At 37.2% G+C, this 24,524-nt stretch overlaps 1 protein-coding gene across 6 annotated transcripts in view; it reads left to right on the forward strand.

Annotated features, from left to right (window-relative positions):
• The window catches only part of DIAPH2 (diaphanous related formin 2), a 916,386-nt gene that overhangs the window by 764,643 nt on the left and 127,219 nt on the right, over positions 1–24,524 (forward strand). The window contains exon 28 of one of the 6 annotated variants that reach the window (XM_032257745.1): positions 9,849–10,395. The exons of the other annotated variants lie outside the window; for them this stretch is intronic. Within the exon in view, the coding sequence (XP_032113636.1) occupies positions 9,849–9,919 (71 nt within the window). The 3' untranslated portion in view covers positions 9,920–10,395. Of the gene's footprint in view, positions 1–9,848; positions 10,396–24,524 lie in introns of those variants that run through there. 6 annotated transcript variants of the gene reach the window in all.

The following is a 24,524-nucleotide window of genomic DNA, read 5'->3' on the forward strand; positions in this document are numbered from 1 at the left end:
CTCCTTTTGGAAAAGCACCCCAAAGCAGGAGCCTCCGTGAGTACTGTCATGGTAACCTCACCTTCATGGGAAGAGGAATCAAGTTTTGAAATAAAAAGAAATAGGCCTACTTTGAAAAGATTCTATATCATTAACAATTTTTGTGTTTTATGTTTTCCTAAATAAACTAGTTTTAAAATATATAAACACATCAAGTTGGAAGTGAATCTTACTAATGCCAGCACTAGTTATAATTCATGATTAGCACTGGGGCAAGCTGGTAATTTGAAAATTTCACAGATTTTTACTGCTATTTGTACCCATCTGTGTCAACTGTACCAGTGATAAAATAATGATCAAAGGACTGATGGCTTAATATAATAGCTATTGTGCTCTAAATATCTTTTATGCTTTGACATTAAATGTCTCTGTTGCCTTCGTATCTACTTTCAAAAATCTACTACCCATTCCTGATAGTATTTAACTGGAGTTATTAGTCCTTTGACAGTGCTGCATGCTATTGACAGTATCTTTTAATTTGCTTAATTTCCTGGCATTTGCTATGTTAATTTTTTACTTTGGGACTTTTAAATGCCAGATTTGTGCTTAAAATAGAAAAGCCCTCTACTAATAAGATTTAGTCATATCACCCAAGTACTACAGAGTTGTCCCAGATGTAATAGAGAGAGATAAAGAAGGGATCACAGATAATAAGTTTGCCCTGCTTTCTGCACAAAGTTATTACTGCAAGCTTTAAGTCTCAGGCTTTTATTGATAAATATAAATACAGGTTATGTAAGGAAAGCCTATGCCTATTTATAATAGCATTCAAATCAGGTTTTAGTAATTGCTTTAGGCCGTACCGCTCTATAACCAGTCCCATGGCAATTTGAAAACAGGTATTTGTTGCATAATCTGTTTTTATTACAAATGCTTTTTGTTTTAGGATTTTTATAATTAAAGTAATGAAACTAAATAATAGTTTCTGGTTAACTAGCAGGTAAACAACTTTACATAATATAGATGTATTATATTTTGTGAAACAACTGATGGTCATTCAAAGGGAAGATTGTTGGAAGGTAGTATTTTCAATTGGTTACCAGGCTTTTTACAAAAACAATTCTTATTGTAATCCTAGGGAATTTCATCTGACTAAATCTCCACTCAAATGACAAGCAAGGAGTGAGAGCTGTAGCCAAAGGACAAAGAGTCGGGGAAACTAGTGTCTGAATGAGTCCCACCATGGTGCCCTTTAGCGGGTCCCATTGTGCCCTGGGTTAGCACCTTTCACCATTGCTTAGGAAAATACTCAGCATTGAATGATGCTGTATGTCCTACATTGTACTTGCTAAAATGGCTTATGCAATTTCAATTGGCTATGGTATTTATCATTTACTGTCCTCTGCATTATATAGCATGGTTAAGCCTAAGAAGCAGCTGCCTTTTTTTTTTTTTTTTTAAGTGGATCAAGCAATTGTTATGTATTGTGTGAATATCAGTCCAAGCTTCTTGAGTGCTGTGGCATCTAAATGACGGGTAGTAAATAAACATTAGGCTCTTAAAATAAAAAGACTTTTATGCGATTCTTCAAATTCTACATTGCCTGGAAGTAAATAGTGGCTATTGGATCCTTTTATTTTAATAAAATTTAGATATATTCACCTGCTGTGAGCACATATAAATCTGCACTTTAATGTTGATGGAAGTTACACATGGATATTGAGAGGTAAAAATCTTAGAAGATATTATAAAATCATGTTATGTAGCTCAGTTTTTACAGTAGTTCAAATGTAAGGGGCATCTCTGCATGCCATAAATTACTATGCATACGTTCTTTAACCTACAACATCCTTGAATAAATAGCTTTAGAATCATAGGCTTGGTTAGTTTCTTTTGAAGTATAGGGAGGTGGTGGATGTATTTTAATTATAAAAGCCTCTTAGAAAATCTGACATGGTAAAAGGAGCTATATTATATGTACACATATGTAGCTCCTTTGGTGTTTGGTAAGAACACTAGTAGCCACTCTAGCATTTTTTCCCATTGTCTGCTCAGGCCGTTTTAGGTCTGAGACTTTCTCATTCCGCAGCCCCCACCTCCACATAACTTCTGCCCTGATTCCTTCAATTGCATAGTCTCTTTTCTTTCTCTTTTCATTTCCCAGGAGAATTTGGGAGCTCTTATGTCCCACAATTTACTGAAGTGCTATAATTATAGCCTGTATCTTTTATTAACATACTTACATGCTATGCTTTTCTGTGGTAGCACAGAATATTAATGCAATTAGCACCCTTCCTTAAGATATACTGTCCATTTTGAATGACAGCTTTAAGTCACAGGATAAGCCTCCTATACAATGGGCTACTTTTTTTTTTTTTTAAAGAAGAAGGGAAGATTTGTAATTTTTAAACAGCGACAATTTCTAGAAAATCTTCCGTTGATAATCCTCCCAACCCACCCAAAAAAAAAGCAAGTTTTGACATTGAAATTTCAGGAAATCTTCATATGGATAGCACATTTTCCACACTTTAAAAAGTTAATCCATAAGTTAATCACAATGAAGACACCCTGCTTATTTCCTACAGTGGCTAAGAAGATAAAATGGGATGGTGAATGTGAAACTTCTTTGAAACTTTTTAAGTGTATTTATTTAAAATTTGAGTAGAGCTTTAAAGTGTTCAAAGATTATTATCAATGCTATATTAAATCAATGCTACTTAAACCCTTCAGTAGCTCCCCATTTCTTCTAGGAGAAATTTAATTTTTTTACAGTAGCTCAAAAGGCTCTGTGTGATCTGACGTGTATATCCATTACCTGTGTCATTTCCAGCAGTCCAACACTGTGAGGAAATGTGGTGTCCCTTACATTTCAACCACAAGACCATTGTATTAGAGACGGAAGCATTGTTTTGGTGCAGATATCTTCCAGTATTTCTCTCTCAAACTCAGGCTTTTTGGTAAAATTCAAGCAGGATTTTGATGTTAGAAGACATGATATCACATTTCACTTTTATTATGGTTGTTTTGGTGTTATTATGAAAATAGGTACAGTGTTACTGGATTCATTTATATCTATTATATAATCGATTAAAGTAATGAACAACAAAAACATAAGCAAGAATTTATAGGGTGCTTAACTCATAGCACTGAAAACAGGATATTGAATTTATGGTTGCATTGCCTATTAGACACTTCTGATATCGAATAGGTCTGATATTTTCTAAATGGAACAATTAAAACCAATCTTTTTTTTCTTTTTTTAAGACGGAGTTTTGCTCTGTTGCCCAGCTGGAGTGCAGTGGTGTGATCTCAGCTCACTGCAACCTCCACTGCCCAGATTCAAGCGATTCCCCTGCCTCAGCCTCCTGAGTAGCTGGGACTACAGATGCCCTCCACCATGCCCAGCTAATTTTTTGTATTTTAGTAGAGACGGGATTTCACCATGTTGCCTAGGATGGTCTCAATCTGCTGACCTCATGATCCACCTACCTTGGCTTCCCAAAGTGTTGGAATTACAGGCGTGAGCCACTGCGCCCGGCCAAACAAATCTTATTTTAAAGTATTCCTCTCCGCATACTCCATGTTCCAAATAACTATAAGAAAACCTACTGCTTCTGCTATTACAAGTTTACAAAGCAATAGAATTATTGCCTGTAACCAGGCCTTCGTAGTTCAACTTTAGACTTTTTTTTAATGACTACATCTATAATGTGGAAAATGTTTATTTTCCTGGCTAAGCTATGCCATTGTAAAATTTTTGAAAGGAAAATTACTTTGGATCAAGGACAAGCAGCTCTAGCAATTCAGTTGTTTTTTTTGTATCATTATTTTTCAATCTAGGAGAAATATTTAAATATATAACACCAATATTTTACTTGGATAGATTGAAGCTTCAGATGTTTTAGTTAGAAATCGACTGCAAAAATAATATCTCTTAAAAAAAGAAACCAATATAGTCAAGTATGCATCTAAGACATACAGCTTGTTCATACATCTTACAGTATCTTTATAAAGATTTTCATGTTGTTGTTCTGATTGAAGTGTTCATTACTAGAGACAAATGTATTTTTAAGTCTTGTGATTAGAGGGGCCACAGCCATCATCGCTCTATTGGAGGCAGAAACATAATATTAATATTTTAGTGTTTCATTTGCTTTCATGAAACTTATGAGCAGAAGCTATCAGTGTCTAGGGTGTGTCTTCAAATGACAAATTTAGCATGATGTAAGAAGTGATATTAGGACTTCCTGCTGAGGGTGTCCAGAGTTTGACCATCCTGAGAAATCACTGTGGGTAGACTCTTATTCTCAAGTGCTAGAGGTTCTTGTTCCCTTTTTATATTTGGTTTTGATGGTGACCAACATGACTGTGAAGGGGAATTGTGCCACATGAAGAGGCACACGTACAGAATTACAAATTGGTCAGCATCCCTTTCCTTTTTTTTTTTTTTCCTTCCTTTTTTTTAAATTGCATTTTAGGTTTTGGGTTACATGTGAAGAACATGCAAGATTGTTGCATAGGTACACACATGGCAGTGTGATTTGCTGCCTTCCTCCCCATCACCTATATCTGGCATTTCTCCCCATGCTATCTCTCCCCAACTCCCCACCCACCACTGCCCCTCCCCTATTTCCCCCCAACAGACCCCAGTGTGATGCTCCCCTCCCTGTGTCCATGTGTTCTCATTGTTCAAAACCCACCTATGAGTGAGAACATGCGGTGTTTGATCTTCTGCTCTTCTGTCAGTTTGCTGAGAATGATGGTTTCCAGGTCCATCCATGTCCCTACAAAGGACACAAACTCATCATTTTTGATGGCTGCATAGTATTCCATGGTGTATATGTGCCACATTTTCCCTGGCCAGTCTATCATTGATGAGCATTTGGGTTGTTTCCAGGTTTTCGCTATTGTAAACAGTGCTGCAATGAACATTCGTGTGCATGTGTCCTTATAGTAGAACGATTTATAATCCTTTGGATATATACCCAGTAATGGGATTGCTGGGTCAAATGGAATTTCTATTTCTAGGTCCTTGAGGAATCACCACGCTGTCTTCCACAATGGTTGAACTAATTTACACTCCCACCAACAGTGTAAAAGTGTTCCTACTTCTCCATATCCTCTCCAGCATCTGTTGTCCCCAGATTTTTTAATGATCACCATTCTAACTGGCATGAGATGGTATCTCAATGTAGTTTTGATTTGCATTTCTCTAATGACCAGTGATGATGAGCATTTTTTCATATGTTTGTTGGCCTCACGTATGTTTTCTTTTGAAAAGTGTCTGTTCATATCCTTCGCCCACTTTTGAGTGGGCTTATTTGTTTTTTTCTTGTAAATCTGTTTTAGTTCTTTGTGGATTCTGGATATTAGCCCTTTGTCAGATGGGTAGATTGCAAAAATTTTTCCCCATTCTGTTAGTTGCTGATTCACTTTAATGACTGTTTCTTTTGCTGTGCAGAAGCTGTGGAGTTTGATTAGGTCCCATTTGTCTATTTTGGCTTTTGTTGCCAACCCTTTTGGTGTTTTAGTCATGAAGTCCTTGCCTACGCCTATGTCCTGAATGGTTTTGCCTAGATTTTCTTCAAGGGTTTTTATGGTGTTAGGTCTTATGTTTAAGTCTTTAATCCATCTGGAGTTAATTTTAGTGTAAGGTGTCAGGAAGGGGTCCAGTTTCTGCTTTCTGCACATGGGTAGCCAGTTTTCCCAACACCATTTATTAAACAAGGAATCCTTTCCCCATTGCCTTTTTTTTTCAGGTTTGTCAAAGATCAGATGTGTGGTGTTGCCTCCGAGGCCTCTGTTCTGTTCCATTGGTTTATATCTCTGTTTTGGTACCAGCACCATGCTGTTTTGATTACGGTAGCCTTGTAGTATAGTTTGAAGTCTGGTAGTGTGATGCCTCCAGCTTTGTTCTTTTTGCTTAGAATTGACTTGGCTATGCAGGCTCTCTTTTGGTTCCATATGAAGTTTAAGGTGTTTTTTCCAGTTCTGTGAAGAAGGTCATTGGTAACTTGGTGGGGATAGCGTTGAATCTATAAATTACTTTGGGCAGTATGGCCATTTTCACGATATTGATTCTTCCTAACCATGAGCATGGAATGTTTCTCCATCTGTTTGTGTCCTCTCTTACTTCATTGAGCAGTGGTTTGTAGTTCTCCTTGAAGAGGTCCTTTACCTTCCTTGTTATTGTATTCCTAGGTATTTTATTCTCTGTGTAGCAATTGTGAATGGCAGTTCGTTCTTGATTTGGCTCTCTTTAAGTCTGTTGTTGGTGTGTAGGAATGGTTGTGATTTCTGCACATTGAATTTGTATCCTGAGACTTTGCAGAACTTGCTTATCAGTTTCAGGAGATTTTGGGCTGAGACGATGGGGTCTTCTAAATATACAATCATGTCGTCTGCAAATAGAGACAATTTGACTTCCTCCTTTCCTATTTGAATACGCATTATTTCTTTTTCTTGCCTGATTGCTCTGGCTAGAACTTCTAGTACTATATTGAATAAGAGGGGTGAGAGAGGGCATCCTTGTCTAGTGCCACATTTAAAGGGGAATGCTTCCAGTTTTTGCCCATTCAGTATGATATTGGCTGTTGGTTTGTTGTAAATAGCTTTTATTATTTTGAGATATGTTCCATCAATACCTAGTTTATGGAGGGTTTTTAGCATAAAGGGCTGTTGAATTTTGTCAAAGGCCTTCTATGCATCAATTGAGATAATCATGTGGTTTTTGTCTTTGGTTCTGTTTATGTGATGGATTACGTTTATAGATTTGCGTATGTTGAACTAGCCTTGCCTCCCCGGGATGAAGCCTACTTGATCATGGTGGATAAGCTTTTTGATGTGCTGTTGCAATCAGTTTGCCAGTATTTTATTGAAGATTTTTGCATCTATGTTTATCATGGATATTGGCCTGAAGTTTTCCTTTCTTGTTGAGTCTCTGCTGGGTTTTGGTATCAGGATGATGTTGGTCTCATAAAATGATTTGGGAAGGATTCCCTCTTTTTGGATTGGTTGGAATAGTTTCAGAAGGAATGGTGCCAACTCATCTTTGTATGTCTGGTAGAATTTGGCTGTGAAGCCATCTGGACCTGGGCTTTTTTTGGGTGGTAGGCTCTTAATTGCTACCTCAACTTCTGCCCTTGTTATTGGTCTATTCAGGGTTTCAACTTCTTCCTGGTTTAGGCTTGGGAGGAGGCAAGTGTCCAGGAATTTATCCATTTCTTCCAGGTTTATTAGTTTGTGTGCATAGAGTTGTTTGAAATAATCTCTGATGATGGTTTGAATTTCTGTGGAATCTGTGGTGATATCCCCTCTATCGTTTTTTATTGCATCAATTTGGTTATTCTCTCTTTTCTTTTTTATTAATCTGGCTAGTGGTCTGTCTATTTTGTTGATCTTTTCAAAAAACCAGCTCTTGGATTTATTGATTTTTTGAAGGGTTTTTTGTGTCTCTATCTCCTTCAGTTCTGCTCTGATCTTAGCTATTTCTTGTCTTCTGCTAGGCTTTGAGTTTTTTTGATCTTGCTCCTCTAGCTCTTTCAATTTTGATGCTAGGGTGTCAATTTTAGATCTCTCCTTGCTTCTCATGTAAGCATTTATTGCTATATATTTTCCGTAGACACTGCTTTAAATGTGTCCCAGAGATTCTGGTATGTTGTGTCTTCGTTCTCATTGGTTTCGAAGAACATCTTTATTTCTGCCTTCATTTCATTGTTTATCCAGTCAACATTCAAGAGCAAGTTGTTCAGTTTCCATGAAGCTGTGCGTTTCTGAGTTAGTTTTTGAATTCTGAGTTCTAACTTGATTGCACTGTGGTCTGAGAGACTGTTTGTTATGATTTCCGTTCTTTTGCATTTGCTGAGGAGTGATTTACTCCCAATTATGTGGTCAATTTTAGAGTAGGTGTGATGTGGTGCTGAGAAGAATGTATATTCTGTGGATTTGGGGTGGAGAGTTCTGTAAATGTCTATTAGGTCTGCTTGTTCCGAGTCTGAGTTCAAGTCCTGGATATCCTTGTTAATTCTCTGTCTCGTTGATCTGTCTAATATTGATAATGGGCTGTTAAAGTCTCCCACTATAATTGTGTGGGAGTCTAAGTCTCTTTGTAAGTCATTAAGAACTTGCTTTATGTATCTGGGTGCTCCTGTATTGGGTGTGTATATATTTAGGAAGATTTACCAAGCCAATGGAGAGCAAAAAAAAGCAGGAGTTGCAGTTCTCATCTCTGATAAAATAGACTTCAAACCAACAAAGATCTAAAGAGACAAAGAGGGATATTACATAATGGTAAAAGGATAAATGCAACAAGAAGAGCTAACGATCCTAAATATATAAGTACCCCTTTTCTAGTATTCCAGAATCATCTGACTAAACTGATTTTGTTTAGTTCCATTGTCTAAAAAATAAAACATAAAATACAATGGACATAGCCTTCTGAAGTGTTCTGAGTCACCCATGTGAAAAGTCATGGCTAAGATTGTTTGTGTACCTGGCACATAGTATGTCATCAATAAAGATTTCTGGAATGAATACATGAATTTTCCAAATAAATGCTCTATTTTATCAATTACATATCCCTCGTCTTCCCTCTTTTCTTGGCCAACTTATTTGAAATATATTGCCATCATATGTTTTTTCTTTTAAAATGTTTCCGTTATTAAATATAATTTATGTTCATTGTAGAAAACGTGTGAATATATAAAATAGAAAGACAAAGGAAAATATGTAGTTTGAACATCCAGAAGCAACCAACTTTACATTTTATTTTTTTCTTCTTTCTGGCATTTCTATGCATATTTTACATTGTTCATATTATACTGTATACAAGGATGTATATACTACTTTTTCACTTAAATTTATAAGCATTTTTATATATTAATGAATATCTTTATGTCTCTTTTAAGTGGTTGTATATTATTAGAATATACGAATGTATAATTCACTCCATCCATCCTTTAAATTAGAAATTGAATGTGTTTCTATTTTTTTGCTACCATAAATAATGCTGTTGTACATATAGTACACATACTATATATAGAAAATCAGTACAACTTTTTCCTAGTAGAGATCCAAAAAGTAAATGAAATGAAATGAGAATTTTTTACTACTTACCAGATGCAAAGCATGATGAACTTGGGTCAAGTCAGTGCATAAAATTTGTAATCACTTATTCGAATATACTATATTTACATTATTTTAAGAAATATTTTAATATTTATTATAGCCAAACCCTTATGGTACAAAGATGGACCTTATCGCAAAGGAATGTACTGTCCAGAATGAAAAGAGAAACACAATAAATTAACTATTAGGTTGAGCCATATGATGTAGTTTGACCTATGAAAATATTTATTTCATGTGATTCAATTTAAAATAATATAGAATGCTAAGGGTTAATATTGAAGTAAGTATATGGTGGCTTGGGAACACAGATAAGTAATTATATCTTCCAAGGAAAGATAACACAGATTATTGCTGCTTATTCAGCAGAAATTAATTTAAACGAGGGAACTTTATATCTGTGTAGGTGGGTATTAGAAAGCTGCTAGGTCAGACTCATGCATCAGATTTATGGTGTTCTGTAACATTGTAGCACAGAAACACTTCACTTCTTTGAAATTCCACTCTTCCGGCAACTGTACCTACCTGGAAATGCTATCTGTCTCTTCAAAATATGGCGGTAAACCTGAAAGTAAGCAAAAGCAACAATATCCCTCAATAGGCATATGAAATGTGATCAAGTCCTTAAACAGCAGCATGTAGACTTTTATCAAAAGAGAGTCTTCCAAGTACTTTACTCAAAAATCTATTTATTATGTTAGACATAGTTATATCAAATTGGATTTTCTGTTTTTTTCACCCTCCAGCAAATGGGAAACAACATACATACCAGGATGGAGAGGTAGACAGAGATTTTAAGACTCACTGGAAGTACTAAGATGTGATAGTTAATATCTTGACTATAGTGGAAGAGATGAACTAATTATCAAAGCAGATAAGTATTCCAGAATCATCTTAAAAAACAAAAAACAGAATACAGGACTGTTTATAACTGGTCTCAACAATGTAAAAAAAAAATGTATATATATATGTAGTTGCTCATTTAAAACTTGGAGTGAAACGCACCAAAGTATTAATAGTCTTTGTGGCTATACAGTGGCATATGAGTAGTTTGTACTTCCTTCATACTTTTTATAATATTCTTCAGTGACTCTGTGCTGATTATATTATTAGAATAAATAATAATTAAAATTTTGTAAATGAAAAAGATCTTTAAGCATAGAATAGTTTTGGTTTATTTAGAGAAGAAACAAATAGACACATCTCAAATATGACCTACAGACCTTATAGTTATAGCACAGCACAGTATTTGATGTTCATGATTATTGTGTGAATCAGCAAAAATATATTTTTTTAAAATTTTATTTATTTATTTATTTATTTATTTTGAGACGGAGTTTCGCTCTTGTTGCCCAGACTGGAGTGCAATGGCGCGGATCACCGTTAACGTCCACCTCCTGGATTCAAGCAATTCTTCCGCCTTAGCCTCCCAAGTAGCTGGGATTACAGACATGTGCCACCACGTCCAGCTTATTTTGTATTTTTAGTAGAGATGGGGTTTCTCCATGTTGGTCAGGCTGGTCTCGAACTCCCGACCTCAGGTGATCCTCCCACCTCAGCCTCCCAAAGTGCTGGATTACAGGCGTGAGCCACCGTGCCTGGCCCAAAAATGTATTTCCAATAGATTGTCCTTATGGAGGCAGCAAAGTGTACAATGTAACTTCAAAAGATTTCTATACAAAATGACTAAGATAAAAATTGTTGCTATATAAGATGTTTAAACTCTCCTATCCAGATCAACTCATTGTGTGAGGTTTCTGGATAGCCGAGATCCTATTTTAGGTTTTCTATTTTAAAATGAAATTACTCAGCAGCTATTTGTCCTATTAAATTATGCAATATTATTATATCTAAGCTTCCTGTCCTAAGTGTCCATAGCCATCTATTGAGGCATTATTCTCAGATGGGCATGGCAACAAATATTTATCTGATTATTCTTTTGTAAATGGCCCAGTTATATGTTAAAATATCTCTTTTCTCAAATGTGAAGTTTCTACTATTTGATGTTGCATTTGTTCGTTGACCCTTGCTTTTTTCAGACTTTCACAAAGTAAGAGAATAAATATTTACATATTTCAAACGATTGCAAAATATTAAAATCCATTCATAAATTATTCAAGCTATTGGGAATGTTTTTTGTGAAAACATATTCACCATAAAGAATAATGTATTTAGAATGGCTCTGTTAGTAGTGTTACAATTGAAGCACAGTTGTTGTTACTCATTCCTCTCCTCTTAAATGTAATAATCAAATAATACAATAACAGAACCAAATATTGTAAAAATGAATTCACTGCCCTGGGCAAAGAACCTTAAATATTCTCTTTATTGGGCTGGGCTCCGTGGCTCACGCCTGTAATCCCAGCGCTTTGGGAGGCTGAGGTGGACGGATCACCTGAGGTCGGGAGTTTGAGACCAGACCAACATGGAGAAACCCTGTCTCTACTAAAAAATATATAATTAACTGGGCGTGGTGGTGTGTGCCTGTAATCCCAGCTACTCAGAAGACTGAGGCAGGAGAATCACTTGAACCTGGGAGGTGGAGGTTGTGGTGAGCCGAGATCATGCCATTGCACTCCAGCCTGGGCAAAACAAACAAAACTCCATCTCAAATAAAATAAAATAAAGGAAAGAAAGAAATGCATTATCTTTATTGTTTATGTAGCATAGTTGCATCTTCATCACTCCTTAGCAGTCTCCTTGTTCATTGTTCACCGAATCATATGCCTTGGCTGTTCGTCTAGACTTTCTCTATTCTCTTTAGTTACTCAAACTGAAACTCACACCTCACAGTCCTGGTAAATGACCATCTCTTTCAAGTTCCCTTCATTTCCCTCAGTGTCACTTCCTGAGGCAAACTTTGTGCTCCTAATCACATTCCTCTTACCTCCTTCAGAATCAGGCTTTTTTCCTTCTTAATGTCTTTCTTTAAATTGACTTCTTTCTACAGAAATGCCCATGTCCTACTTGAACTTAAAAGCAATAATCAATGATAAACCAAACAATAAATAAACAGAACATGTCCCTAAGTCACTGTCCTATGTCTAGCTGGGGAAAAAAGACATGGACACACCAAAGATTAAGAGATCAGATATGTATATATCAGTATGTATGTACTATGTCTGACTTTGCATGCACTAACACCCATAGATGAGCCCTATTTGTCGATTGGGACGGTGCCTCTCCTAATTGGGTGTCTGGTTTGGAATTGCTTCATCTGCTGTGGAACCTCAATAGTCAGTCAATGATTTTTTTTCTCTTTACTTATTCACTCTTTATTTTGAAATTTCAACTATATACAAAGTACAGTAATATATATTTAAAAAAAAAAAAAAAGTGAACCCAGCTTCCACAATGATCAATTCATGGTCCATTTTGTTTTGTTTTCTCCATACCCCTACTCTTGGATATTTTGAAACAAATCTCAGACATTATTATTTTTTTTTAATCTGTAAATGTTTCTATAAGGATTCACAAAAGATGAAGATTATTTCTAGTGTAATCAAATACTATTATCATGCTTTACTAAGAAAAAATTCCTTAACAACAAATATCTATTTAGTGTTTACATTTCCCTATTTGTTTTTTTTTTTTTTTTTCACCCCCAAGACGGAGTCTCACTCTGTTGTTCAGGCTGGAGTGCAGTGGCACTATCTTGGCTCACTGTAACCTCTGCCTCCTGGGTTCAAGCAATCCTCCTGCCGCAGCCTCCTGAGCAGCTGGGATTACAGGCACCTGCCGCTATGCCTGGCTAATTTTTGTATTTTTGGTAGAGACAGGGTTTCACCATGTTGGCCAGGCTGATCTCCAACTCCTGAGCTCAAGTGATCTGCCCCGCCTCCCAAAGTGCTGGGATTACAGGTATGAACCACCACCACCACCATACCACACCCTGCTGATTATCTGCTCTTTTTGGTTAGTTTGAATTGGGAACTAAAGAAAGTTAATTCATTATTATTGTTCTGTTAAATCTCTTTTTAACAATGGAATCCCCCTTGCATTAATTATCAATTAGTTGTCAATTGCTGCATAACAAGTTACCTTTAAAATGTAGTAGCTTAGAACTACAAATGTTTATTATGTCATGGTTTCTGTGGGTCAAGAATTTGGGAACCATTTAGCTGAGTGATTGTTTCAGTGTCTCTCCTGAGATTACAGTCAAGATACCAGGGCTACCATTGTCTCTGGGCCTGACTGAAGCTAGAGGAGCTACTTCCAAGCTCAGTTCTTCACCGTATGGGCCTCTCTATAGAGCTTCTTGACCATTGCTATGGTCTGAATGTTTTGTCCCTGCAAAATACATATGTTGAAACATAATCCCCAGTGTGATAGTATTAAAAGGCGAGGCCTTGGAGAAGTGATTACCCTTATAAAAGAGGCTCAAGGGAGTGTGTTTGCTCCTTCAGCCATGTGAGTACACCTAGAAGGTGCTTCTGTGAAACACAGAATGAGCCCTTATCAGATATCACATTTACTGGTGTATTGATATTAGACAAATACCACTGGGTATTTTGTTACAGCAGTCCAAATGGACTAAGACAAGCATCTTTACAACATGGCAGCTGGCCTCCCCAAGAGTGAGTGATCTAAGAGAGAAAGCAAAGAGGAAACCACAGTGCTTTCTGTATCCTAGTCTTGGCAGTGATATAACAATACGTCTTTCATATTCTACCAATCGATCACACAAACCAACCCAGAAACAATGTGGGAGGGAATTACACCACAGTGTGAATAACAAGGACACTGGAGTGTGAATAACAAGGGGTTGGAATAATTGGCAGGGTTGGAGGGGTGTGGGATCATCTTGGAGGCTGACTTCTACATCTTATCATCTGTCTCTTTTTTTTACTTGTAATTTTCAGGGTGTTTTTTTTTCCCTTTCTTTCTTTCTTCCTGTCTTTCCTCAAAACCCTGAGATCAAGTGATTCTCTAACCTTGACCTCACAAAGTGTTAGAATTACAGGTATGAGCCACCATATCCAGCCCAACTGTTATTGTGGAAGCAACCGGGTCATTTGTATGATTTAGTTTATATTTTGTTTATTGCACCCCTTTGGTGTTATTTACCTGTTTCATTGCCTGTCCCCCTACCCCATATATTTTCTATAAATTTATAGTTAGATAAATCTAGCCACTCTACGGCTTGATCAGATTTAGGTTTTATCTTTTTGTCAAGATGTCTTTATTGTTGTTGGTGTTGTGAGTTTTTATATTGGAGCACATGATGGCTAGTTGACTTTTTTTGTTATATTAGCAGTCGCTGATGATTGTCTAGGTCCATTCATTCAAAAGAGTACTATTATCCCTCCTTTAATTAGTTGGATTACTTCTAAAAAAAAAAAAAAAGAAAAGAAAGAAATGTCCCTTCATCAACTATTTGATTACATGATGGTATATTTCTTATAATGAAGGCGTGATATCTACTTGATTCTCTCCCTTTATTTGTTAGTTTTCAGTAAGTTGTTATCTCTATAGAATCCTCTAAAGGTAACAAGTGAGGTCTGCAAACCAACATGGATATGCTGCGGCAGAGTCTCCGGGGTTAGGTCCTGGTCATGGGGATTTTGACAAAGCTTCCTATTTACTTTGTTCCTCTATTAATAGAGTGTTTGTTCTTCTATTAACTTCTACCAATCTGTTCCCAGAGTCTGACTTAGTAGGTATGGGAGGGGCCAAGGATTCTATTTTTGTTTTTTTCTTTTAATCTTTAGGTAATCCTCTTCCACTGACAGGTTTGGGGAGCACTACACTACAAAACACCTTTTTAAACTTACTGCAGCTGTGTGCATCTGTGCTATTCTCCCATGCCACGAGTGTCTCAAGTTTACTCTCAAGCCAGCTGCCCTGTTGTAAAGATGCTTGTCTTAGTCCATTGGGCTAAGGAGAGTTGAGAGTCTCGCTCAGTGCTGTAGTTAGAGCAAAGACTATGGAGTTAGACTGTGTGGGTCTAAATCTTGGCTCTGCTGCTTACTAGCTTTGTGACTTTGGGGCAGTGACTTACCTGTCTGCCTAAATGTTCTCACATGTAAAATGGAAATGATAGTAGGATTTTCCTCATGGTTGTTTTGAGAACTATATGAGTTAACATTGTCTGTGTTTAGAACAGGGTTTTGAAAGAATTTCTTAAATACATAATAGAGATTATCTCCCTCTGGGAGTACTTCCTTAGAACATTTTATTGATAAAAGCCAAATTTGGTGGTTATTAATCTCATCATGATAATATTGTCATTTATTGGATGTTTATATATGCCAGGCATGATGGGTTATATGTATCTCTAGTTCACATAATCCTCATAACAATCCTATGAAATTGGCAATATTATTTTAATTTTACATATTGGGAAACTGAGTCTCAGAGAAGTAACTTGTTCTGTGTAATAGAGCTCATAAGTGATGGTATAGATATGACATATATTAAAGAGGCAACATGACAGTTAAGAGCACAGAATCTGGAGCTAAGCTCCCTGGGTTCAAATCCTGGCACTACCTCTTCCTACTTGTGTATCTTGGGCAAGTTACTTAACCTATGTGTCAGTTTCCTTATCTGTAAAATGAGGATACTAGTTATATCTACCTCATGGATTATTATGAGGATTAAATGAGTTAATACTTTCAAAGCACATAAAATGATCCCTAGCACAAAATGTTGCAGAACTTTTCCTTAGTTCAGCTGTAGACAGGGTTCTTCGTCCCACTGTCACAAAAATTGGCTTGCAGACAATTTGAATGGTAAGACAGGGTTTTGTTCAGTGAAAAGGAAGAAAGGGGGAAACAGGGACTCTCGCAAGGCCAGAGTCCCTGCTAGAGCAGGATGTTGGAATCCCAGCTTCCACACAGGAAGGGGAGGGGCCCGGCTCCTCCCCACTGCAAACTTAACAAGGCTCCACCTCAGTGGACAGGCTATTTGGAGTTTCTCCAGGGACCCCCTCCTACCTGGCTGTCTCAGTAATAAATACTTTGTATGTACTAGCTCGTTATTATTACTGCTATTATGATTTTTATTAGGGTGTAAGGAAAAGAGAGCAGTAAAGAAGGAGAAACTGAAGTTGCTAATAAGGGAATACATGTATGTCAATAAATACATTAGTAAATAAATCTTCAGAAGGGGAGAAGAGGAGTGTTGTCTCTACCACAAAGATGAGCAGCATAGAACATAATTGGTTTCTAGGCGAAGGCAGATGATTAAACTCCTGAGAGATAGACTCATTTTTACAAGGTAGAACTCAAGCTAAGCCTTTAGAAATGAAGAAAGGAAGGTAGAGTTGGAAGCCTTTGGAGGCAGGGGAGGTGTGGGGACACTTGGGAGTCAAACCAGGGAGCACGCAACAGACAGAGCTAAGTTGCGTTTTGCCAGTTCTTGATCATGGTTCAATTCCCTGTGGCTAAAACAATTATGCGTTGGGGAGGGGAGAGCTCAGCAGCCTAGTGAGCGCAATGAGTTTGGACATGGTTGAATGGGGTGGTTATGATGGTAAGTAGAAGTGAAGGAGCATTGAACAAGGAATCATGAGACTTGGATTCATTTTTTTTAACTTTACTATCAGCTAGCTTGTATGACCTCGAATAGTTCACTTGACCTTTGGGTCTCAGTTAATTCACTTGTGAAATAAGAGAGCTATGTCAGTTTATCTCTAACATTACTTCTAATTCCAGAATTTATGACCCTACGTGGCCAGTTCTAGCATCTAGCTGCACCAGAAAGGAGTCAGTGCCAGGAGTAGGATAGTGATGGGAAGGCCCAGGGAGGTTGGGATGCAGGTTCAGTAGAAGTGAAGGTAGACGAGGGAACTCATGTCAGTCTCTCAATCTTTCTGCCTTTAAGTTGTTTTTTTTTTTTTTTTTCCTGCACTCAAAATTCTAAGACTAGTTTGTCTTTTTTTTGTAGCAAATATTATGTCCATTGTGAGTTTAATAGGCTATGTTCGACACACAAAACAGTAAATGTCATTTTAGTTTTACGTATCTAAAATGTTCATTAGCACATCAGAAATAAACAGTTCACTTGTAGGGAGTTATTTTTTTTCCTCTTAAGCAGAAAATAACAAAAGACTGTTTTATGCTTTCCTGTGCCCATAATAACATTACGTTTGGAGCAGCTAACTAAGTTGCTTGAACACGCCGTTACAGAACTGGTTAATCCATAATTCAGCAGGTTCTTGGCTTCCAAGTTGCCTTATTGACAAGCCTGAAGAAAGTGGATGGAACTAATTAGCACTCAGCATTATAAAATAGGAAGAATTAAATAAAGCAGCTTCAATATTAAACTCAGACCCCTATGAAGATATTCCCTTTAGTTATGGGGATTTTGAAATGATGGACAGGCTAAACCAAAACTCATAATCCTATTACAGTCTCCTACACCCACCTAATAAGCTTCAAGAGCTGTTTCCTTGGAGTCTGGGATATTGCCATCTTCCTCTAGGCTTTTCTGTGTAGAGCTTATAAATGCTTTACTGTTTCCACTAAATACTTTGTTATTTAAAATAGCATAAAGAGAGTATATAAGTATATATACATATTGATGCATTTTGACTGTAATAATACCCTTGGCCTGTAGGGAACTTCAAATTATTAATAATTTCAGAGGAAAGATTTTTAAGAGAAAAGCTCCAGGCTTAGCTGTAATGAGGCATTTGAAAAGGAGGAGGGGTATGTTTATGTGCCTAATGAAAATATTGAACCCTTTGGGATGTTATGAACCATGGTATACTAATAAATGATCTTTCCATTTCGGTGTTCCAGCAGACATCTTTGTACCTCTGATGTACTCTTGCAAAATGCCTGTAGCTCACGTTTCCTTTTAAATATTTCTGTCTCCTGACATGTGTTACCATGGGTGGAGGTGCAACAGGATAAATCTGATGGAGAAAGGAGGACAATACAAGAAGCAGGCAAAGTTGGTGGCTTAGAATAATGAGCCCATTTTCAGCTGAGCTGTGTAGTTCATACGAATTAATTAACCCCTTACAAACATTTGTCTGACAATCCAAATTCTCATTCAGCTCAATGGGTTTTATAACTATCGTTTAACTAGATAGCACTAAGAACTGTTTATATCCTGACATTAAGGAAGCTTTGTCGAATTCTTTTTCTATAAATCATCTGAAGTTGTTTACAGTTTGCAGTAGTCTTGGTTTGTACTCAGGTTGCTGTTTTGCTGCTTTAAGATATATTTTCAGGATGCTAATTATAGAATATGCTCTAGAGTTCGGTTAGGTTTGTAAGGGTAGAAGACCTTCGTAAAGAGCATTTTCACATTTTAATTGGAAGAATGTAGGCTTAAGCTATTATCTATCATGTTAAACAAAATGAATCCAATGATGCTAAATGGATATAGGATGATTAATTACTCATTCTTAAGACCTGTGCCATTTAGTTCCTGGTGATAAGATAGTGATAACGCACTTTTTAACCCAGAAAGGGAGAAATGAGGGTATTGTGATGACAGTGCTGCAAGACACTGTGAGAACACTAAAAAAAGAAAAAAAAAAGAAAGTTTGAAATGAGAAGCATCTGGGACCTCCCTTCTAGGCTGTTTGTGTATGTAATTGCTTTTAATTTTTGTATTAAAATTTAAGGTACTATTAATAAGCATTTTACTTAATTGAGCCTCTTCTGATTACAAAGAACAAAAAGCTATTTAAACTGGGTGTTCATTGAACAGATACAGAGAGGCTCAAGGGAACCCAGGGCAGGATGTATTATACACCCAGACCTAGAGCCCTGGAAATGGGATCTTTGCTTTCCTTTCGAGATGGCTCTGGGGTCCTTCACAGCATGAGTTCATCGGCCTTTAAGCTAGGGCTTGAAACGAGACTTTTTTTTACCCTTGTCTAACCGCTTCTTCTACTTCCTAACAAAGATTCTTGGGTCCCAATTCTATGTTCCTGTGACAGGAATGTTATTTGGTTCCTTTTTTTTTTTTAAACACCAAGCCCGAAGTCTTTGACAAGCCTAGGATGGCTCCTCTGTAGGTCAGGTTCCTTCCCTGATTTAATCACCTATTTTTTTGTTTGTTTGTTTGTTTTTTTGAGATAGAATCTTGCTCTGTCACCCAGGCTGGAGTGCAATGGTGCGATGTCGGCCTACTGCAACCTCTGCCTCCCAGGTTTAAGCGATTCTCCTGCCTCAGCCCCCCTCCCCACCACCAACCAAGTAGCTGGGACTACAGGCACGTAACACCATGCCTGGCTGATTTTTGTATTTTTAGTAGAGACAGGATTTCACCACGTAGGGCAGGCTGGTCTCGAACTCCTGACCTCAGGTGATCTACCCATCTCAGCCTCCCAAAATGCTGAGATTACAAGCATGATACACTGCTCCTAGCCCCTACTATTTGTGTTATATAATAACTAATTTAATCCTCACAACAATCCTATTAGAGAGGTTAAGTACTATTACTATATTCCCTTTTATAGTGGTGGAAACTGAGGCAAAGAGAGGTTAAATAATATTTCCAAGGTTATGGAACTCCAGGGTCTGTGATGAGTTAGGAGATCTGGTTTCTAATGCTTGACCCATCACTGTGCGGATGACTTGGAGGGAATCACTTAATCTCCCTGGGCATTCAGCCATGCCATGAAGAGTTTAGAAATTATTTTTCTAATTTTTTTCTTGACAAACTAAAGGAAGGAATCAGGTCCATTAACACATTGTCATAGGTACTGCTTGGTTGTATGGAATAGAAAGCTACACAAGGTAGCTTGAGCAAAGGGGAATTTATTTAAGGATATGATAGGCAACCTTGTGGACATCCAAGGATAGAAAACAGTGAGACCATAGAGTGTCTTAGGCTGGAACCAAAATGGAAAAGTTAGAATTGTAAGTTGCTGTATCTGTCCTTCCACGATCTCACTCATCTCTGTCTCCTCTTTTCTTCTCTGTTTCCAAAGGAAACTCACTGGTTTCCTTTGTTTGAACGTGAGTGCCACAACTAGGATACAGTATGATGCTTGCTTCAATTGCCTATCTTAATGTGACGTGGGTCTCTCCGAGTTCCGATTCTTGTGACACAATCTGCTGGCCCAGCAAGTCTGTGAATTTGTTTCCCATAAGTCAGGTGTTCAGTCTGTGGCCAATCAGCCAGTGCAGAGATAAGCTCACATGGTGCATGGGACTGTGGCCTTTTCCAGAGATGGGATGAAAGAGCAGATTCCCTGAGAAAGATATGGGAAGGGCTGGTAAATAGACTGATATTTGTTACACCCATAATCTTAGCATTGCACACACACACACACACACACACACACATTTATGCATTTATCTATATTTTACTGAATACAATTGGCCTTTCATATTCATAGGTTCTACATTCATGGATTCAACCAACTGCATATAGAAAATATTTTTTAAAATTGCATCTGTACGAAACATGTAAAGACTTTTTTCATATCCCCTAAACAATGCAGTATAACAGCTTTTACATAGCATTAATATTGTATAGTGTATTATAATTAGTTGAGAGATGACTGAAAGTATATGGGAGGATGTACATAGGTGATATGCAAATACTATGCTATTTTATATAAGGGACTTGAGCATCTGCTAATTTTTTGGTTTCCAGGGGAAGTTCTGGAACCAATTCCTCATGGATACTTAGGGGTGATTGTATATTGCTTTTGTTACCAAACCATCCAGAATTTTTTTTTCGAGGCGAAGTTTTACTCTTGTTGCCCAGGCTGGAGAGCAATGGTGCAATCTCGGCTCACCACAGCCTCCACCTCCTAGGTTCAAATGATTCTCCTGCGTCAGCCTCCCAAGTAGCTAAGATTACAGGCATGTACCACCATGCCTGGCTCATTTTGTATTTTTAGTAGAGATGGAGTTTCACTGTGTTGGTCAGGCTGGTCTCAAACTCCTGACCTCAGGTGATCCAACCACCTCAGCCTCCCAAAGTGCTGGGATGACAGGCATGAGCCACCATGCCCAGCCGCATCTAGAATTTACTTATCCAAATGAATGTCCTGCAATACCTTGAATTTGAGCTAGAGAAGAAATTCCATATCATTTCTTCAGTTACATCTAGTGTTTAACCAAACTTTAGTATTGCACAGTTTAGTTACCCAGGTTCCTTATCGATTTGGTTCTGAAATATTTGCTTTCTAAAACTCAAATCTGTTGAAGGTCAAAGACTTGCCTTCATCAAAACTGTGTAAAAGGCTGTAAGACCTGCTGTAAAGATATCCTGAAGAAGGGCTTCACAAATGTTTTTTGGCAGTGATAGAATCATTGCTTAATTCTGTAGCTCCTAAAGCAACTGCCTTGAAGAGGACAGATCTCATCAACATATGTAGGTTGTTTAAAAAATTATTCATATTATATACAGAATCAAAGATTTTTAAAAGTCTACAAGATACAAATACCCAGTTACATCTATAGTTAGGCGGTTTGAGACTTACAAAACAATTTTCTGGGACTCTTTACTGAAATATTGGAAAAACAGAATTCTATCTCACATCTATTTCACCTACTGTGAGCCAGGATCTAAGTATGTCAGTATACTTCTCTTCTTATGCCCACGTGGAAAAAAAATATGGATTGAAATGTTTAGAACACACTGGCAACTAGATGAATCTAGAGGTTTTAGAGGAGAAACACCTTGCCACAAATCTCCCCCTGAACCAGCCAAGTTAATTCATCTTTGCTTTTGTTGTCTCTCTTGCTGCTGTTGTACCATAGTTACGCAAAAGTAATGCTGTAAGTACAGGCCAAAGCCCCAGAGCGGGTAGTTGAGGTTCAGCAAAATACAGTTACCAAATCCATTTGTGTTGGCTTGGTTTTATGTTGGCATTTAGAGGCTGGCTTTATTTTGGTAGCTGCGTAGCTTGAGAGAGAGAGAGAGAAGAGAGATGTGTGTATAGGTATGTTTATATGTATTGCTGACAAAATCAAAGACATTTGATTAAATATGCTTTATGTAAGAAGTGAAAAGTACTTTTCTTTTTCTGTGGATTATCTTCATTTCTGTGGCTACTTTTTACAAATATTAGTCTGTCCAGATTCATCATTCTAGTTTCTAAGAGGAATGAAAGACAATTTAAAACTAAATTCAAAATCTGTATAAGCAGTATAATCCGATGAACATACCCTTTATCTCAGATTTAGAACAATAAATGTTCTATTTGAGAATATGAAATAGGAAAAGTCCATCATAAAAGTGGTTTCAGAAGTTCAAAATGTTAACTGCAGCTTCCCTGCATTACAACCCCATGATACTCATTTAATTCCAAAATAAGTCACTTATGATTTCCAGAAAACTAGTCATAGACTAATTCCTTTTTGTTGTTGTTTTACAAAGATTTAAAAGAAATGCACAAAGTCTTCCTTCTTTGTAGCAGACTAGTATCCTGGTTTCTGCATTTTTCCTGAGGAATTATACAGTACTTTAAGACCTAAGATAAACAATGTAGAAGAACCCTCTAAATGTGCCTCATGGATTCCCTTTGTACAGGACATATTTTTTGGTGTTATTCATGATCCTGAATCATCCTGCCGCAGCCTTTTGTCTTACCTTCCCTGTTGTACATTTACAAACTGGCCCTGATGGGTAAGGAAGAAACAGACAAAAGAGCATAAGATGAACAGCAGTTTTTTACAAAACCTTATCATATTTTTTACAGTCTACAGGGGAAGAAGCAGATAATTTGCATATACACTTGTGGCTCTGTGATGTTTTCATATATTAGAATGTAACAAAATCTTTGCAAAATCCTAGCAGAGACCATGGGGATACACAATTAGATGCTTAATCTAAACCTGGAACAATGTGATTTGGGCTGATTTGCAGAGGGCCTATAAAAGCTGAAAAACCAGTTTGACAACGTTCCTGCTGGGATTGGCCTGCAATAAATGTTCGCAGTGGTATTTGGAGGCTATGCCACTTTAGTCCGATCACTGGGGCTTAGGAGATGATGCCTACAGTAAAACTTGAGTTCACTGCTTATCAGGGAATGTGTGAAGGCTCCCAGGCTGAAGGTTCATTAGGTCAGTCTGTAAGAGCTGTCAATCAGACCAAGCTGTCAGGGGAATACTTTTTTAAAAATAAATAGAAGTAAAATTTTTCTACTTAGGATTTTTCCACATTGCATCCCTTGTGCCATCATATCGTCCATGCAAGAGACAGCTCTTGCAGGAGAGTAGAATACTAGCCCATCGTAATGTTCCGAATGTCAGCCTTTGGCCACCATCACTTATGAGCATGGCTGCAGATCTTAGTAATCATTGTGGTCACCTAGGATGAATAGGATAGAATGGTTGTCTAAAGTACTGAAGTCTTTAAGGAGTTAAGGACTTGCGTCATATTCATTAGCCCCAGTGTCTTACCACTGCGATGGAAACGTAGAAGGTGCTCAGATGTTTGATCTCAATGTCAAGAACAGAAGCTACTCTATGAATCTAGCATACGTATGGCCTTTACCACTCCATTTCCCACTCCTCTTGGCTTAACAAAATTTGACAAAATTATTTCCTATATTTCTACCATATTGTCAAGAGTGTATTGTTTTATAGCTAGCAAGCCTGTTATTTAAGTTTGATTTTGCTGTATTTATTGATTGAGCATGACTAGAATATTTGAAAGATCTTTTTTAAAAAAACATAGTGTACTACTTGTAAAGGAAGCAAAAAAGGTTTGGAGATGCACCATTTATTAGGTTTTGTATGAACATTTACCACTAAAACATTAGTTAATATCTATTAACCATTTAGATGCCTGTAAAACATTTTATCCGTGTGGCAGGTTACTAAATCAAAATACCGGTAACTGGAACAGACTGAGGGACAACACAGTTGGCCACATCTGATACATAGAAACCATAGTAGAAGGACCAAAATAAACAGTGCAGCTATGGAAGCATCAAGCTGATGATAGCATAGGCTCTAATTATTATCATCATGAATAGAACGTGAATGCATAAAAAAAAGTATTATATTTTTGTTTAACTCTTGTTTTAATTAGCACCAGATTCAGCTACAGTTGTATTTTTGAATCTATGTTCATTTCTAATAGTTAGAGTTAATTACTTCTTTCTAAAATAATACTCTTCCTAGAATGGGAACTTAGAAAATATACTGCATTAAATATCAGTTGATTTTATTTCCAGGTGGCATCCATTAGGACAAACATTATGAAAGGCCACTGACCAAAATGTTGATTTCCTAGCTAACACCTGGAAGAAAAATAAACTTATGTTTAATGGAGTAGACTGTCTAAATCCCTGTTTTGAGAAGAGTGCACATTCATGAATATGTATTCATTGCTGAATTCAATAGATTCGAGTAGTGAAGGACATCCGTATCACAGAAAGTAGCATCTATTCATTAACTTACAACTTTCTAAAGAAACAAGCAAGAATGCAGCTTGAGATGGAGGGCTGGCAATACCCAGTTCATTCCTTTAATATGTGACACGTTTATCATGAC

This window comes from Sapajus apella, unplaced genomic scaffold, assembly GCF_009761245.1.
Source record: "Sapajus apella isolate SASKATOON/1434 unplaced genomic scaffold, GSC_monkey_1.0 scaffold98, whole genome shotgun sequence".
NCBI lineage: Eukaryota > Metazoa > Chordata > Mammalia > Primates > Cebidae > Sapajus > Sapajus apella.